Here is an 18,987-nt window from a genome sequence, read left to right as displayed (position 1 = left end):
AGTCCTCCCACACCTACTCTTTTAACTGAGTTGTTGCAATCTGTGTTACCTTTCTGGACTATTTCATAACAATTTAAAAATTTACTGTTTCCATGCTCCCTTACACACTGATGGATGCTGATTGTTCTTCACACAGTGCCATGAATAGATGTTCTTTGTACTAAAAATTCAGACTCCAAAATCTAAATATTAGTTTCAAGAAAAGATCAAGAATAAGAACATTTCTAACTCAATTCCAAAATTTTAAAGGGAAAAATGCAGATTAAAAAGAAGGAATAACGGTGAGATGAAGAGATGATTGTACATTTTTCAACAAAAGGAGAATTTTACTTAAGCCTTGTTTTTAGAAAAAGTTGATTTTCTGAAGGTAGCCATGGTGAGCATTGTAAATAGGCAAGTGGGTGGGGCAGCACTCACTTTGTTTTTCCATTCTTAAATGTCAGAGAAGTAAACTCCAAGTTTCAGAACTATAGCCTGAAGAAATAACATCATCTGATTCATGCCTTTTGTTTAATTAAAAAAAGAAACCCCAAGCCCCTGCGATGTGCTGCCAGCTCTGCTTGTCAGGAATGTCATCATAGTTGGCCTCACCTTGAGGGAGGAGAAATTTTGGAGGGAGGGCTGCAGTGGGGTTTGTCTCCCAACACCCCATCATGAGGATATAAAAGAGGCACCGGGGCAGTGAAGGCACAGCTATCTTCTCTTGCCAAGCTGCAAAACTGACCTTTGCTCCTTCTCGTGCCTCAGCCATGGCCACTTCCTTCGTGAGCTCTTCCTCCACCTACGGGGGCGGCTTTGGGGGCGCTGGGGGCAGCAGCTCTCGCCTGTCCTCGGTGCGTGCCGGAGGCTCCTACCGGGCCCCGAGCATCCACGGCGGCTCCGGCGGCCGCGGCGTCTCCATCTCCTCGGCCAGGTACGTCTCCTCTGCAGGAGGAGGCTGTGGCTTTGGGGGCAGCTATGGAGGAGGCTTTGGAGGGGGGGCAGTCTGTGGCTTTGGAGGGGGCTCTGGCTTTGGAGGGGGGGCATCCTGTGGGTTTGGAGGGGGCTCTGGCTTTGGTGGAGGATTTGACCTCGGTGCTGGCTTTGGTGGCGGCGATGGCCTCCTCTCTGGCAATGAGAAGATAACCATGCAGAACCTCAACGACCGCCTGGCCTCGTACCTGGACAAGGTGCGAGCCCTGGAAGAGGCCAATTCAGATTTAGAAGTGAAAATCCGAGACTGGTACCAGAAACAAGCTCCCACCAGCCCCGCCCGTGACTACAGCAATTATTACAAGATAATTGAAGATCTCCGAGACAAGGTACGACATTCATATGTAGAGGAGTTAACAGCAGGCAAGAGAATTATGGAGCTGCATGTTCCATGTCTTTAAAATAAGATTGATAAAAAAGTATTGAATTCCTCATCCCAAATGCATTCAGGTCCTGAGCATTCTAGTAGAAAAGAGTAGCCTCTTCTCAATTTAAACACCAGCTATCTTATCCTGACAATGTGATGTTTGTTGAAATTAAAATGATTGCAGTAAAAGTTGGCAAAATGTGTTTAGAATTATCAATATATTTATTCAGGAATTAAATAGTAAAAAATGTGATAGGTAGGCCTCAAAGGCTGGAAAGATAATTCTCCTGGCTACAGATAAGATCAGGTGTTGTACAAACACATTTCCCTGTTATGGTTCTAATCTGTGTTGCACAGAGTATCACAGACCTCTGGTTTGCTCATGGAATGTAGCTCAGATATTTTATTCACAGGAACCTTTCTCTGTTTTAATTGCCAGATCCTTGCTGCTACCATTGACAATTCCCGGGTCATTCTGGAGATTGACAACGCCAGGCTGGCTGCTGATGACTTCAGGCTGAAGTAAGTTCACCTGGAACACATTTGTCTTCACTCTGCTTGTCTTCACTCTCTCAAAACAGTTTTTTCTTTACTAACTTCAGATGCAAAACACCCTGGCAAGCAAAATCCATTGAGGAAGGACCAATTCAGAGAATAAACCTGACAGAACAGTCAGATTCACTGAGCTGTTTGCAGGATCAGATATATATAAATGTCTTCGGGTTTTTTTGTGATACTTAAATATTTTTACTAGCCTGAATCACAGGGGAAAGAAGGCAGGAATAGGTGGGATTTTCCCTCAGAAGGAAACGAGTGGCAGGAGGAGATTGCTGTGGGGCTGCAGCAGTTCTCTGCTGGAGTCTCAAATTTAGAGTAAAGTGGGGCTTTTCCAGCTCCCAGGCTCAGCAGTACATCAGATGATAAATGCATTGTAAATACAGCAGATGATAAAGGTCCATGTGCAGCTGCCTTCCCTGCATCAATGCACCTGCAGGTTTCTATTTTCCCTCCTATGTCCCTGGCCCACCTGTGCTTTCCTACACACCAAATCTGGGAGGACACTGCAAAACTCCTGTCCTGTGTGACAATGTTTCTGTTGATGCTGATAATCACGACTAGATTCTGCAAGGTGAAGTGTCAGGAACAAAATCATACAGATTGTCTGCTTCCTTATGCCGTAGTTGGACATTGGAAAAAAACTGATTTATTGCTTTTAGTTCTAAATCTGTATGTTTTCATCTACATTCCACTGCTCCTCCTATATGTCATCATTTTATAGCTGTGTCAAATACAAATTTGGACACGTTCCAGTGCTTGTTTCTTTTCTGAACTGCAGGTATGAGAACGAGCTGTTCCTGCGCCAGAGCGTGGAGTCCGACATCAACGGCCTGCGCCGGGTCCTGGACGAGCTGACCCTGTCCAGAGCTGACCTGGAGATGCAGATTGAGACTCTGAAAGAGGAGCTGGCTTACATGAAGAAGAACCATGAGGAGGTGAGAGTCCTGGCAGTGCAGGGAGGAGATCATTCCCATGTGGAATTTGTCTCTTGTAAATGAAATATGTAAGCTACATGTAAATACATGTGTCCTGTGTGAGTACACAGAGAGTGGGGAAGCTGCAATGAGAGAGAAAATGTGATGAGTGTTTGATGTGTGTTCCATCTGTGGTACTTGATAGCACTGGTAGTGTGTACCACAGCAGGGATTGCTGGGGGTAGGAGCAGTGCAAGAGGAGGGAGCCTGATCTTTCAGTGTCCTCTGCCTTCTGCCCATGCAGGAAATGAAAGAGTACTCGAACCAGCTGAGTGGAACAGTCAATGTGGAAATGGATGCAGCTCCTGGCATCGACCTGACCAGAGTTCTGGCTGAGATGAGGGAACAGTACGAAGCTCTGGCTGAGAAGAACCGTAAGGATGCTGAGGCCTGGTTCTTCACTCAGGTAAAGTCACACAATGAACAGCACAGCCATGCACTGCCCTGGCAGGTCCCCACCTCCCTTCCTCAAAATGATTGATTTTTATACACTTGTATGTGATTTAACAGTTGTTTTTCCTTTCAGACCGATGAGCTGAACCGTGAAGTTGCCACCCACACCCAACAGATACAGACCAGCAAGTCAGAGATCACAGAACTGCGCCGCACCCTGCAGGGGCTGGAGATCGAGCTGCAGTCCCAGCTCAGCATGGTACAGAGCTGCCCCAAACACACCTGCCTCACCCTGTCCCCTTCCTCTCCTCCACTCCCCTCCGTGGGACAAACATTCTAACCTGTTCTGCCATTGCTGCTCTTTAGAAAGCCGGGCTGGAGGCCAACCTGAGGGACACAGAAGGGCGATACTGCGCGCAGCTGGCTCAGATCCAGGCTCTCATCACCAGCGTGGAGGAGCAGCTGGGCGAGCTGCGCTGCGACATGGAGCGCCAGAACCAGGAGTACAAGATGCTCATGGACATCAAGAGCCGCCTGGAGCAGGAGATCGCCACGTACCGGCAGCTGCTGGAGGGGCAGGACTCGCAGTACGTCACTGTCAGGAGTTCTCTGATGGGCAGATAAGGGTGACAACAATCAGTGGAGCAGGGGCTGGGGCTGAGCCTTTGGAGTCCCCGGTGCTGTCATAGCTCAAATCTGCATTGGTGGCATGATGAATTACAAAAGGCACCAGGTTCCATATATATGTCTCACTTAATCCTCTGGTTGCACTGGAATTAGAGCCTTCAGCCTAAGACAACCAAAACCTGCTCCCTGTATTTCTTTAGCTCCTGGTTTTCTCTATTTGTGCCCAGAGGTGAAAATATTCATCCTCACACACCAGTATCCCCAGCTAGAAAAGAGCCTGGAACAGACTCCAGCTAACTTTAGCAAATCTACATTGTCATGCCCATTTCTCATATCTGATCTATACATGGAATTACTTTTGCTATCTGAGGAGGAATCAGCTCCTTATGTAGTTTCTAGAAGAGGCATTCTGAGGAGAGGAGCAGTATAAGGAGACACCTCAGGACAAGGAACTGGTCTGACCACTGCTCCCATTCCCTCTCAAGTACATAGGGGTGGATTTCAAAGCTGAAAGCACTTTAACACCACCTCTAGTAACAGCACACCTCAGAACCAGCCATTGAGAGCAGCCGTGTGAAACCCACACAAATTCCTAAATGGTTTCAGGGGACAGGGTCAGGAATGGTCATTAATCAAATATTTCTTTTCTACAGGTTGACAGGACTGAACCCCAAGGATGGTAAGAAACATTTTTATTTAATGAGAGGCTGAAATGAACAGGCAAAATAGGATTTAATCAACCTTTTAGCCTTGGATTTTTCTTACTACCACACATTCCTTTCTCCCCACAATGAGCATGTTCTGTATCATGTAGAGACAAAAATATAATACTTCATTTTGTGTGCATTTTTGAAACCAGTAGATTGCCAAAATGATTGCATGAACTGCTCATGGAATTCTAAAATACCCAAATTCCCAAAGATTCCTAAGTTCCTCTGCTGATTCACATAACACACAAGATACTTCCAAATCCATACCTGATGTGCACTCCTAAGGTTTTCTGGATGAGGACCTGGAGGGAAAATGGATAAGATATAAAGAAATTCTGCCTTTGATATGTTAAATATCTTGTGAGGAAACAAACAAACACAACCTCATCATTCAGCTCCTCAGGGTCTTGGCAGGATTTTATTGGTTTTTTTTGTTCCCTATTTAATTTTTTTTATTCCCTCTACAACAGCATTTGGAAGAGGTCTGCGCTCTGGTGCAGAAGATGATGGAAAATCTACTTCTACCCGTGACAGGAGATTCTAGTAAAGAAATACTGAATCCCCCGTGGACCAGTGCAGCCTCCACACTGGCTAATGCTGAGAGAAAGAGTCTTTCACTTCCCCAAATCAAAAGAATGTATCCAAGAATGTCTTTCCTTAGATTTGCTCTGACTTTGTGTGAGCACTGGCTGGCTGGGTTGGAGATGCCAAGCCTGTTTTCTGCTGGTGCTCTGTTGTGTCCTAACAATAAAGTTTCTGTTCTGCTTCTGCAAATAAATCCAGTCTAGTGGTGTTTTTTGGAGCCATTGTGGCACTGCCACACACAGCCCAGAGCCCCTCCCAGCACGGGCTGCTGGAACCCAACCAGGGGATACTCTGGGAATAACAACAGCAATCACAATAATAACCTTATCTGTCCATTCATCACCATCTTTATGATTATTTTTAAACTGCCTTTAGATTCTGACAGCTATCTGGAGCTAGTATCAGTTAAAAACAGAGAAGATAAAAAAAAATAATCCTTAAGATCTTTGTTCTTAATTCCAAGGGCACAATGGGACTGCAATTCATGCATAAATAAAATGCATCTCTGAAAAATGCACATATTTGTGTTCCTGCACTACCTACAGCACCAAGGCAAATTTCCTCAGCTCCTAAGGAAATAGCAGGCACAGTCCAGGTGAAACAAATTGCTCAGAGTTTGCTGCAACTGTTTTGATTTTCTCCATCAGGAAGAACATCTCTGGCCCTTGTCACTGCTGTCCCGCTGTTTTAGCCACAGCACTTTGTCCCAGCTACAAATCCCCCACCAGTGGAGCTGAAGGGATGCTGATAAACCTTTAAGAGCCTGGTGAACCCCAGAGGCACAAAGCAGTTACCTAAGCACTGTGCTTTGCTCACATAATGTGGCTGGAAAAGGCATCCTTAGCCCCATCACTGGACACTCAATCCACACAATGGTATCTGCAAAAATGATATCATTTCTAGAATTACATCTTTTATTTCCCTTCCAAGCTCCTTAGAGACGCTTTTTTTGTGTCTTCTGTTTTCTGACATTTAAGAAAAAGAAATATACACTGCTGGCATCACCAGTTTGGCCATGAGATCTTTGTACTGCTGTAAGAAATGCAAATCCTGCTGGCATTCCCACTGGAAGGAGTTTGGAAGAGTTTCTGGAAACTGCAGCAAAGCAACATCACAATCCACTAGAGAGGAAAACCGAATGGTATAAGTGATATTTTTTCCTGATCCAAAACCTTGATGCCTATGGCCTGTATCACTGAAACAGCAAGAGAGGGAATTCCTCCAGCCACAGGCAGCTGCCCTTCCATTTGTATTCCACATGGAGGAGCTGAATCAATCAGTGATTGTTGCAGGACATTGACCTGTACAATACAGTCGTCAAAATATTTTGCCTGTATTTAAACTGCAGCCTCGAAATTCAGCTCAGTTTGCTTCCCATGTTCCAATTCAGTAAAACAATTCCCAGCTGAAGCAAGCTGGGACTGCAGAGCAGCGCCCATCTCCAGGGAGCAGAGCAGTCCCCATCCAAGGGTGCCATCTGCTGACAACACTTCATTTCCTTACCCTGAGTGTCACTTCCATTCCCTGCTCTGGATTAAAGAGGTGACTAACCCCAAATTCAGCACTGCAGCCTGACAAAGAGTCATGTCAGTGTTTTAAATAAGTTGTTTGGTCTTTTTCATTGATCCTCAACATGTGTGGATCAAAACTGTGTGGCATCTGTTCCAGTTTGGAAAGGCTGAGCTTCAGGGGAAGCATTTTCCATGTCCCAGATCACCTGTACTTTGGATTAATTTCAAGAGAAAATACAATTCTGATTTTCATCGTGTGGTAATTCCAGGACTGAGGATCTGTGATGTCTCACATTGCCAGCCTCACTGCCAGGCTGGGTGGGAATGCCATGGAGTAATTTCAGGTGAAACAGAGGATTCATTTTATTCCACATTCTATTCTGTACATCTGTGTGTAATTCCATCTCAGTGTGATAGTGTCTATGAACTAAATTGCTAAATTGAAAATTCAATCTCAAATTTCCGATCTGGTGATATCTGCTGGATGTCATCAGTTCCATTATAATTTGGGGGTTATTTTCAAGTTAGGACCTCAGTTTTTGTCTGATGCTTCAAGCTCATCCCCCTCCCCAGCAGAAGGGCTGCAGGGATGGATGGTGGCTGTAAGCAGAATATTTGGGGAGAGCCAAACTGGAAAACCCAATTTTCAGCGATTTCTTTCCCCAAACAGTTAGAAAGAACAGGATTTCTACAGCAGGAAGTGTCTGAGGAAAAAGAGGAGCATGTGCTCAATGTAAAGGGAGCTGGGGAAAAGGAGAGGAGCAGGTGCCGAGCAGAGCCCGAGCCGCAAGGAGGAGCCCGAATGCTGCTCCCTCGGGAATCAGGAGGCACCAGGGAAGCTGGAGTGCAACAAATCCGTATTGCTGCAGCGTTCCAAATGAGACAAACGGGGGAAATCACATCCCTTGGTGTAACTCTGCTCCATGAGGTTCTCCTCACCGGGCAGGATGGGCAGCAGGGCCAGGGCACGCCCTGGGGAAGGGGTTCAACCTTCACCTCGGTAAGGAAAGCAGCTGCAGCATTTCTGGGAGAGCTGTGCCCACTCAGCTTCCTGCCTTTTCCCAGATCTTCCCCCTCGATCTCATCCCTCAGCCATGGACTAGAACAAGGGAAGGCAAACCCACCAAACCCCGCAGCTGCCACGAGACCACTCCCCAATTTACACCCCCTACAAGCACGAGAACAGGACAATCTGCAACAGCCACCCCTGACCCTTCCCTGTTTGATGGATACAGAAAATTATTGAGACTTTTGAGAAAAGACTACTCCTGCATGATTGTCAGGTCAATTTTTAGAGCTGGCAGCTTGAAATAATCACTTAAATCTTTTGAGTGCTGTTACAAACTCATAGTGTAAATATTTTCTATAACTAAGATAAATATCTCAGTAGTATTAATGCTGGGAACAAGAAGAAATCTTTGCATTGCTCCCCATTGAGACAAGACCACTGAACCAGGACTGCACCTCAAATCATGAGAAAATCAGTATGAAAGTATCTAATTCTCATGTATTTCCCCTGGAAATGGGCAGCAGAAGGGAACAGCTGGGCATGAGTGACTCTGGACTGGAGGTTTAGTTTGGAAGCTGGATGACTTCATGAAAGCCTCACGTTTGCCACAGGCTGAAGCTGTTTGGTGGCTGATAGGATGGACTGCATTTGAGAATCCACAGATCTGAGGATCCACGGGTTTCTGGAATTCTACAGCCTGAGAACTACCACAGAAAGTATCTGCAGAGCCCCATCCCTGCCCCAGCTTCCCATTTATTCCCTTCATGAGCAGGAAAATAAAACATACTAACTACAGGGTTAGAGAGAAGTCTGAGGCAGAGTTGATCCTGCTCCACACCTACGGATTTTGGCCACACCTCACTATTATCATATGAAAAGAAAAAGAAAAAAAAAAAAACCCAAACAAGCGAAAGGAAAGCAACCCGGTATGTAGCTGATTCCAAACAACAACAGCGTGCAGGCTCATAAATGCTTCAGAATTGACCAAGAGGAAGCACGTTTCGTGATGACACAATCTTGTTGCTGTAGTCATTCATCGAAGGGAAACTCCCACAGGAAAAGGCATAAAGCTGCTCAGGGAAGGCGAAGAGGCTGCTCAGTGCTAGACAGCCAAACCTGGGGTTCGATTCACACAGAGCTAAGCATGAGCACCAGCCAAGGCCCTTTCCAGTTTTTTTCTGGGTCCCTCAGGGGTAGTTCAGGGTGTGGTTTGGCCCAGCAAGGAACTTCTTACAGAGCGTCAAGTGCAGATGGTGGTGCCAGCAGCACACATCCCTCCTTCTCTGCCAGACCCTTCTGGCTGGCTGCAGGAGGGGCACCCTGGGGAGGCTTCGGCGAGCACTATGGGGAAAGCATCTTCCTGGGTGGGAATGAGAAACAAACCATGCAGAACCTGAATGAGCGCTTGGCTGCCTACCTGGACAAGGTCCGTGCCCTAGAAGCAGCCAACGCTCAGCTGGAGAGCTGCATCCTAGAGTGGCACAGGACAAAGTCTCATGGAAAGAGGCATGACTTCAACCAGTACGAACAAAACGTCACTGACATGCAAAGACAGGTAAGTCAGAGCTGGGACTGTGTCATTCTGTGCTCTTCTAAGGAATTGGGGTTCTTTATGCTGATGGCTTTCCTTTAAAGAAGTTAAATAAAAGCTTTGAAATGTTAGAAATCCTTAGGAAGGTAGTTCCAGGATCTGGGCATAAACATTCGTTGTGCTCACAAGGAGGAGACTGGGTACAAGAAAAGCTGGAAGGGGGCGAGGGGGATTCTGCAGAGACTGGCAGAATAAAGGGATCCAAGTGCTGCCAAGTGCTCCTTTCTGTACTGAAACTGGGGTTTGAGTAACTGCAGCTGGCAGAACTTGGTCTTTTTGACTGCACAGGTCTTGAGCAAATTACAAAGCAGGAGGAGTGCAGAGCCTGCCTCTCTCCTGCCGCTGTCTCCAGACAGACTGGGGCATTCCAGCTCTTTGATTCCTGTGGTAGCAGACAATGAAACTACAGGAGTTTTGGGACCAATGAGCTTATGTAATCAGATGGAAAAATACTTCATTGTAATTAAGAAAATAGCAGTGACAAATTCCTTGTGGATGTTTTCACTATAATTAAAAGGAGAATTTCTGGTTCCTGCCAGTAGTTAATATTAATGTTCAACAGTAACTCTTTCAATCTCCCAAACTCACGTGTCTTCAAATTTAAGCATAATATTAATCTGTATTCATAATGAACATCCTTAGCACTGTAACCATCTGTGTGACTAATCAGTGTAATTAACTTTACATACCCATATGGGGCAAAACCCAAAGCTCTTCCAAAAGCAATGCTGTCGTTTGCCCTCCGCTTTTTATAATACAATTACTTGGCACTCTCAAGATCCTGAGAAATTCTTTTTAAAAAGGCTTGGAAATGGTATTAATTCACATCTTTGCTGATTGGGGCCAAGGATTTAATCAAACTCCACGCTCACAGCTAAAAGTGTTGCCTCCAGGCAGTAGATGAGTGCTCGGACCACAGCCTGTGTACAGAAAGCCAGAACTGTCATCACCCATTTCTGTTTTAAGGATAAAGAAAGGTCACTGTCCCCAGGCCTGGCACTTGGGCACTTTCCTTTTAACAGAAAGAGAAATAAAAACCTGTTCATCAAGAACATACATGTGTTCAGGTTGGTTTGGAATTAGTAAATCAGAAAGATTTAGGAAGACAGTAAGCATAAAACCATGATGCTGCTTGGGCCAGCATCATTTAAAGCCCTCATTTCTGAATAGGTTGTACCCAAACCACTTATTTTAAACACTCACCCCTTAAACAGCTGTCCCTGGCCACAGACACCTGGAGGCTGGTGGCTGTCCTGGATGTGGAAGGAAAGGCCAGGAAAGGATCATTTACAGGTGACAATTCAGTGATTGAACCCAGAATTTTTACTTTCTCTATAAAATATTGCAATTAGCAGCATGTCTGCCAGTAAAACCAGTGAAAATATAGCATCTAATTATTAACCATAATTAAATTCATTAAATGTTGCTTTAAAAGGTAAAACTAATTTAGCACCTAAAATAAAATTTAGACTAAATTTAGGGTCCTGTATCCAATAATCCAGAATGTCTGTGATATGCTGCCTGTCTGAACTTGGAGGCATATAATCATTTGAGTCCTACATTTTTTAACCACACTCTCCTGGATACCGGGATTCAGAATGAATGCCTGATGGAGCAACAAGTTTTGGGGAAAGCCTGACTCCATCCTAGCCCAGACACACAATGAAATAGCAGCTGTTCTTCAGGGAACTGTCTCATTCATCACCTTGTGCTGCTAAATAAGCACAGTGATCTACAGAGCATTCCAGGAGATGGGACAAAGGATATGAGAGGCAAAGTCAGTGCAGGATTTCTTGGGAAATCCCTGTTTTCAGAAGAAATTGGAGTGTATTTCCTATACAATAATGTGGGAGTTTTTAATGAAGCTGACACTTTGCAGCCTGGTACCAGAGACACAGCCACGTTCACGGTGGATGCAGAAAGGAATTCCATGTGACTGTGAAGAGATAAGTGGCACATGTGAGATCCCTGCTGGCTGCAGAGCCACTGAGGCCACACTGCAGTGGGCAAAGCACTGATGAGTGCTCAGATCCCCCAGAGAACAGCACAGCGATTCTGTACACAGTACAGAGCTGAAGAACTCTGGTTGTTTTCTCGTTGCCTTGTTGTTTTCTACAAGGCTGGATTCAAGAACTGCCTCCTCTCTGTCACCAGATTGCAGGCAGCCACGCATTCAGGGCATTGTTATAGTTCTTGAGCTGGCCTTGATCGTGTCCCAGGGCAGTATCCGAGGTGCTGCTAATTGCCCAGGAATGCACAGTCTGTTAGCAGATTAGTTAAACATTCCGCAGCACCTTCTGAACCTTTGACACTTCAGGAGAATTCTGTCATTTCCTTGTTTCTTTGTGATTCATTGAGGTGTGGGAAATTTACTACAAGGTGTAGAGTGCTGTAAATGATTTCTGTACAACAACAGTGCCCCTTGGTTTGCTCTGTGGATGCTGAGGGATCACAACCACACTTCTCTTTGTGTTAGAAAAGGACACGATGTATTTGTGATTTCCTGATAACTATGTATGAGTTCCTGCTGGAGTTCTTTCAAAGATTTGGCAGGGAATATTGAGCTTTTTGCATTCAGATCTGTAGTTAAAAGCTATTCCATGTTATCAGGGACACATGAGCCTTTTAAGTGCATGCCGAGTGCACCAAAGGAATGAGATTGTGCTTCATCCTGCACTTTTTAGGGTGATTTTCAGATCCCAAAGCAAAATCGGACACCTGTATCAATCACTCCATGCTGCTGGTCGATTCAGAGCAGCTTTAGGTGCACAACTGAATGGACCAGAACAACCAGAATTGTGCATGTAACTCCAGGCTGAAGCCTGTGGTGGGTTGAGGGTCCTGCCAGTGGGTGGCTGCCACCAGCACTGCTGTAAATCACAACCCCAGCTCAGCTGGGTGTTCATGCACAGGCTGCTTTCAGCACAACATTAACTCCAGTATTCTGATTGTACTCAGACACAGCTTAATGGTTCTCACTGAAATTTGCCCTAAAGATGCCCAAGGCAGCTCTGTCAGCAATGCTGAACAGGATCAGAATCTGCTCTGAAAACCAGAGGAAGGCAGTGACTGTTACTCTGTTACAGACCATGAAGTTTGTGTAATGGAATTCATATCCTCTACCTGGCCAGGAATAAGATGATGCCTCCTGGTTCATATCCTTAAAAAAAGTAAGAAAAAGAGTAAAGTAAGATTATGGAAAAAAATTGCAAAACACTTATATGAATCAGGAAACTGAATTGCTTTTATTCCTATGGTCTCCTTAGCATGGGAATTCCACTATTTAGATTCTTCCTATGAGCAGCAAAGGGGCTAAACCAGCACAGATTATTTACTATCACCCCATGGCAACACCAACCCTCCTGTTGGATTCTCTGTTTTCCAGATTGAGGATAGCAAGATCACCAATGCCAGCATCCTTTTACAAATTGATAACGCTAACATGGCAACTGAAGACTTCAGGCTCAAGTAAGCTCTTCTTTGGTTTCCTCATTAGATTTGAAAGAAGATTAAACTAAACACTACTTTTCTTGCTAATCCAATAAGGAAGTGATTTTACTGAGGTTTTCTGCTGATAGTAGAAGAATAAAAACAATGTAGAACAGGGGGGAAAAAACCAAAAGTATGTAAAACCCACAAATGATTTCTGAAGAGCTTTGAGTCACCCTGTTTATGATACTTAGTGCAGGTCCTGACGAGCAGGTTTGACAGCAGACACTTGATGCTTGTGACAAAAGGCACTTCAAACTGTCATCTGGGATTACAAATTACCCCCTCTAAGCACTGCACTTCCCAGTCCAGCCCAAATCTATTTCCTGGACTTATCACCTCTTCTGCCCAGCTCTGCAGGGAGCACCTGTCCTTGTGGAGCTTCTGCTTTGGAGTCCTGTGCACTTTAACTGAGCTGGTGCAGTCTGATTTTCAGTACATTGAAACAGAGTTCTCAGATCATCTAAAAACACAAAATGTTTGTACAGAACACTTTCCTTTTCCAAAGGAAAAGATTTGATGTTTCTGTGAGTGACTTCTTAGGAATCAGGAAGATTTCTCTTTCAGCTATAAAAAATATCACAGCTTTTGGTAAAATTGCAACAAACTTGGAAACCCTGAGCACTGCCAGTCTTTCATTATCAGTCAGTAGTGCCATAAAAGGAACCAGTGGAACTGCACTGAGGGATGGGACTCAGACTGAGTTTATTGGGTGAATGGAGAAGCAGCAATAGAGCCCACAAAACTTGGAGTTAAAAGGAGAGATGCTGAGGAGCAAAAGTGCTTCCCAAGCCCAAGGGAAGACACAGCAGCATCTCCCTGCCCTTGGCTCACCACAGACACTGCAGGAGGTTAGAGAGGAATGTCAGTAACTGGCTTCCATCACATTTTTCTTGTTTTTCTGAAGGACTCAAAAGTTGCCATTTTGGAAAAACTACAGCAATCAGTGCTTGCTGATACTGTTTTCAGGGAATTGTATTCTCAAAGCCTTCACAACCTGGTGAATGTTAACATGCAAAAAGGGAAGTGAAAAAAAGAAATTTTATTTCCTACCATATAGTAGGAGTTGCTAGGGATAAAGGAAAACGAATAAAACTCATTTTATTGTTAAAACTGCTCCAAAAATATTTAAATAATGTATGTTAGAAACAGAATTGGTTTGGTTGGTTGGTTGTTCTCTCTAGTTCCCTACATAAACTAAGCAATTCTACTTCTCCTTCTACAAGAGCCTGACCAGGCAGTTCTCAACATGCACGTTGTGTCTTCTCTTTGCTCATAAAGATACGAAGCCGAGAAGTGTCGCAGGCAGGGAGTGCAGCTGGATGTGGAGAACCTGAGGAAGGAGCTCGATGGCATGACCATTATTACCACAGATCTGGAAATGGAAATTGAAGGCTTGAGAGAAGAGCACATCCTCAGGAGGAAAGACCATGAGGAGGTAGAAAAAGTTGCACTTGGTAAAATCCTATCGCACAAATCTTTACTACCGTGTAATTAACTGAGTAAGACCCACAATCTGTAAGTGGGATTGATGATTCAGGACCTAATCCTGTTTCTGAGCAGCCAATGAGACTCAGGTGAGGCAAAAAGTCTGTGTCTGCTTTACCAATTACACTGGGGTTTCAGAGAGAACAGATTGCTGGAGTCTCTCCCACCCATCTGTCACACACAGCTAATAATAACTGACATATTGGACAGAAATGTTCTCAGAAAGACTTAGATATAAATACACAGAGTGCTGCCGGGTTTTAGTCATCACAGACTTCTTCCTCAGTTCTGAATATATCATTTCCCATACTCACAGAACCACAGAGGGGTTGAGGGTTGGAAGGGATCTCTTTAGGCCCCCTCTAAACTCAGCAGGCTCACCCAGAACAGGGTGAGCTAAGCAAAACAGATTTCAGATTCTCAAAGGATCAAAATTAAAAACAATGGTTGGTAAAGTCAGGCAAAATTATTCATTCTTGCAAAATCCTAAGCACAGTAATTATATAATTCTCAAAAGCCACACTACTCTGAATTCTCCAGAGCTTCACTCAGTGCTCTCTGTTATTCCCACATTTATAATTCCACTGTTTGAAACACGCTGGTTTCGCTTGATCTGGTGTTTGCAGTTATTACCTAACAGCGGACCAAACGTCCTGCTCAGTGTCTGTGGGTTATTAAAGCAGCCAATAAAACCCAGGGCTTGCTCAGGGGTAGGGGCAGCTGCCTTAGGCTGACCCCCTTCCAGCCCAGGAGAGTTCTTGGACACAGGGGACAAGCAGAGCCATCCCTGTGTCCAGCTGATCTGCATTCCATGATGTCATACCCCAAAAGGCTCCTTTGCTTGGGCTCTTTGAAAATGGTACCAGGCACAGAAGGTTGTGCTACACAGAAAGGAATGTTACCCTACCTGCCCGACTGGTCCTGTAATTATGTTGTTTACACAGTAATTATATGCTTTAATCCAATTATTCCTTTAACAATTACATAGAACTTTTACATTACTCTCCTGTAAACTTAGTTATAGTTCCATAAATATTAACATAAAGGGTAAGAAAGATGAAATTACTGTTAGATTTTCATCAAGGTTTTGGGTTTCTAATAGATAAATAAATAAAAAATGTCAGTGCTTCTTCATTGAGTCCATTTCTTCCAGAAACATTCTATGAAAATATCTTCTCATGTTTTTTATTGAGTTCTGCCACAGAAGCAACTATGTCACTGGTTTAAGTCACACCACAGTATTATAAATATATACATTTTTAAAATAATGTTAATATATATAGCAATTATCCCCCAAAACTCTCTGGGATTCTGTGGCTCTCTAAAACTTTCTACTTCCATCAATGAGTTTGCTTGTTCCCTCTGCTAACACATGAACAGGATATGGAAGCAAATCGCTCCTCACAAGACTTCAGAGTCAACGTCAAAGTAAACGCAGCCCCCCCTGCAGACTTAGGCAAGATCCTGGCAGAAATAAGAGAAGATTACGAGGCCATCATTGAAAAGAATCGTCAAAGCCTGGACAACTGGTACAAAGAACAGGTAAGAGCTATTCCCTGCTCATTTCCACCCCCCCTGTGGCTGGACCTGCCTGAGCAGAGTCTGAGAGCTTTTGTCTTGCTGATGTTCACAGAGTGCAGCAATGTCCCTAGCAGCAAGCCCTAATCCCGAGCAGATCCAGCGCAACGAGAACGAGATCAAGGAGCTGAGGAGGACTTTGCAGTCCTTGGACATCGAGCTACAGGCACAGATTAGTAAGGTATCTGCTGCAGACATCTTGGGCTGCTCACTCATTCCATGTATTCTCAGATGTCATGGACCAATTCTCCATTTAAATCCACAGCCTAGCATAACTTTATTGCAGTTGTTAAAGTATGAGGGAAAGTGGAATTTAGATCATGCTCAGCTTTGCCAAAATATGCAAAATAGATTTAGCAACTGCCACCAGGAAGTGAAAAATTTATGTCTCTTCTTTTGACAAAATATGAGGAGAAGAAGAGAGGGAATAGCTGACTCCAGGTCTGGAAAGAATCTGTGTCCAGCAAACAGACAGTAACACAAAGAATGCAAAGGTCATATTTACAAACCCTGTTATCAGGCATGAAATGCACAAACTGTGAAAAGTATTGGTGGGCAACTTCCACAAATATTACACGGCTCTTACAAAAGTTAAAGCTCACATCCCAGAGACCTGGAGGCTTTGGAGCAGTTCTGGACAGTTCATGCAGAAGGGACAGACAGACAGCAGTTTCAGGAGCAGAGCTTTGAGCAGAACGGATATGGGAGGGATAAATGACTCAGTTTTGCCTCTCATGCACACACGGCACAGCTTTGTGGTTCTGCTGCCTTCACAAGAATAGTTATGCAAATGCATAAGTGTTTAAATTACCACAGCCTTAATTTTGCAATCTTCTAGCTAGAGACCAAATTTGCTGGTATTTCTGTGTTGTATCTACCACATAAATAATAATCATGGTCTTGGGATTATCTGCCCGGTCAGAAACACATGCTGGAAGACACCTTGGCTGACACTCGGAATTACTACGCTGCTGCACTTCAAAATATGCAGCAGATCATCTCCAGGTGTGAGGAGGAGCTGAGCCAGGTTCGGCATGACATGAAGCAGCAAAATAACCAATACAAGGTTCTTCTTGGGATCAAAACGCGCCTGGAAAAGGAAATTTCCACGTACCGCCTGCTGCTGGAAGGGAATGCTGACGGGTAAGGCAGAGCTGCCCCGACTGGAACAGATGAGACTCCTCATATTTGGATTATTTATTTGTTTGTTTATGCTTAATCAAAGCTTGTGAGTCCCAAAGTACATCAAGGGTTGGTATTTTAATGTGACGGATCATAATAAAAAGCCAGAGCCGCTTAGAGTGCAGAGACACTGGTATCCATGTAATTTGGATTACTTAAATTAATAAAACTTTTTATTAAAAAAAGAGTAAAATTCTCCATTCCCACAGCATGGCCATCTCAGCATAGGAGAACACTGGCCTCGTTTTTATTCTCTCATCTGATTTGTATGAAGTCAAAAAGGAAGATCAGCAGCCTTTAGAACTGCAGCTCTCAGGCAGGCAGGACAGAGTGGCCCCAAGTGTGAGGCTATTTGTCAGAAACCAAACTGGGATCAACCAGAGCAACTCTGAACACAGTGAGCCAATGACCCTGTTCCTGGGAGCAGCAGTGAGTGTGCCCAGAGATGGTTTCCAGTGAGAGTATCTACCAAAGGGAAAGCTCACATGGTATAAAAACATCATTATTTTTCCTTTTTTTTTTTTAATTTTATCTCACAGTGGGATGAGGTCTCCTTAGAAACAGTGAGAAGGGGATGAATAACTTCTTGACATTAGTGTAACATTATTTTCTCTCTATTTCATTATCTTCACAGGACAGCAAGAAAATCTGAAACTAAAGGTAAAAGTTCCTTACTTTGTTCTCTGTAGTGACTTTTAATTACTGTCATTTCCAATCAAATTTTAGTCAGGGCAATTTGAAGCTCACCTGAGTGAAGTGTGGACGGTGTGCATGGCAGGCTCACACAGGTCTTTGAGCAGCATTTCAGCGGTTCCTGGCTGCTGGGAAGGGCTCACTGCAGAGCCCAGTGGGCTCTGAGCCCCAGCCCTGCCAGTCACACACAGCCACAGCTCAGGCTCCAGACTGAAGCTTTCCTGGGATGTGAGGAGGCAAGGAGACTCCACTGGGAGACTAAAACAGCGTTAGGGCTTGAGAGCAAACCGAAAATCTGCATGTCTGGAAACTCATATTTTGGCATGGGCATGACCTGCAGACATCCAGGATAATCTGCTGGATTTGCATTGGCTGGGCTGTTCCTTTGTTATTCATTTGCTCTGACCTGGACCAGACCCAGGGTGACTTTCTGGCAGCACATTTCACACAGAGCAATAACAAATATTGACTTGAAGGAAAACAAGCAGAGAAAACTTGGTTGAGGAGGCAGCAAGCAAATGGCTGTAAATGAGGCTTTCTCTGCATCACCTCGTCTCAGCGTTGCTCCTTGGCTAATTAAACTTTCTTTTCTTTCAGAACACTCTGAGCTGAGCAACAGAAAGCTCAAAGCGATTGTTCACGACAGCGTGAACGGGGAGGTGGTGTCCTCCACCATCAACGAGCTCCCCCCACAAGCCTGAAAGCTCTGCCAGGCACCGGCAGCTCCCTCTGAACAGCGAGCCTTGGGCTGGCTCCCCGTGTGTGCAGCAGGGACCCTGCAGTGAACTTCCCGAATGAGCTGCAGCCTGACCCTGCAAAGTGCCGCACACAGCTGGGTATAGCTGACATTGGTAGTTTAAAGAGCTTTTAGTCACCAAAACTGCTGAAGAAAAGCTGTTGAATTAAAGTGACTGGCTGAGCTAGTGACAGATGTATTGTGCACATCTCCCCAGGGCAGGAATATCCATCTGGGATTCAGTTATCGCTCTGCAAATTAGCTGTAATTTAAGGGGAATAATCTCTCAACTTTTTTCCTGGTCTTATGCCTCTCATCATATACCTCACTATAGCCAATAAATTTTTATCCATTATTTGTTCTGGTCCTTGGAATATTTGATTTTTTTTGCTTTCCCTTACATATCCCCAGTTCACTGTGATAGTGTCACTGACATGGCTCAGGACAGCCAAAACCTCATTGTTTCAGGAGGGACAATACTGGGAAAACACAAAAAAAAAAGAAAAGAAGGGACACGATTTACA

The 18,987-nt window shown here is 44.5% G+C and overlaps 2 protein-coding genes across 2 annotated transcripts; both read left to right on the top strand.

Moving 5' to 3' along the window:
• Positions 1–548: 548 nt before the first annotated feature.
• LOC117006636 (keratin, type I cytoskeletal 15-like) lies at positions 549–5,367 on the top strand. The gene is made up of 8 exons (XM_033079181.1): positions 549–1,301; positions 1,779–1,861; positions 2,676–2,832; positions 3,116–3,277; positions 3,398–3,523; positions 3,631–3,851; positions 4,545–4,570; positions 5,072–5,367. Exons 1-8 carry the CDS (start codon positions 750–752, stop codon positions 5,143–5,145), a joined length of 1,401 nt encoding a protein of 466 aa, XP_032935072.1. The 5' UTR covers positions 549–749; the 3' UTR covers positions 5,146–5,367.
• Positions 5,368–8,692: 3,325 nt separating this feature from the next.
• On the top strand, positions 8,693–18,818 carry LOC117006635 (keratin, type I cytoskeletal 23-like). The gene is made up of 8 exons (XM_033079180.1): positions 8,693–9,261; positions 12,683–12,765; positions 14,068–14,224; positions 15,655–15,816; positions 15,908–16,033; positions 16,775–16,995; positions 17,669–17,694; positions 18,325–18,818. The coding sequence occupies exons 1-8, from the start codon at positions 8,713–8,715 to the stop codon at positions 18,426–18,428; spliced, it is 1,428 nt and encodes a 475-aa protein (XP_032935071.1). The 5' UTR covers positions 8,693–8,712; the 3' UTR covers positions 18,429–18,818.
• The last annotated feature ends 169 nt before the right edge of the window (positions 18,819–18,987 follow it).

Source organism: Catharus ustulatus, chromosome 23 (assembly GCF_009819885.2).
Source record: "Catharus ustulatus isolate bCatUst1 chromosome 23, bCatUst1.pri.v2, whole genome shotgun sequence".
NCBI classification, from domain to species: domain Eukaryota; kingdom Metazoa; phylum Chordata; class Aves; order Passeriformes; family Turdidae; genus Catharus; species Catharus ustulatus.
Note: the sequence above shows the minus strand (reverse complement) of the source record. Positions and strands in the feature narration are given on the sequence as shown.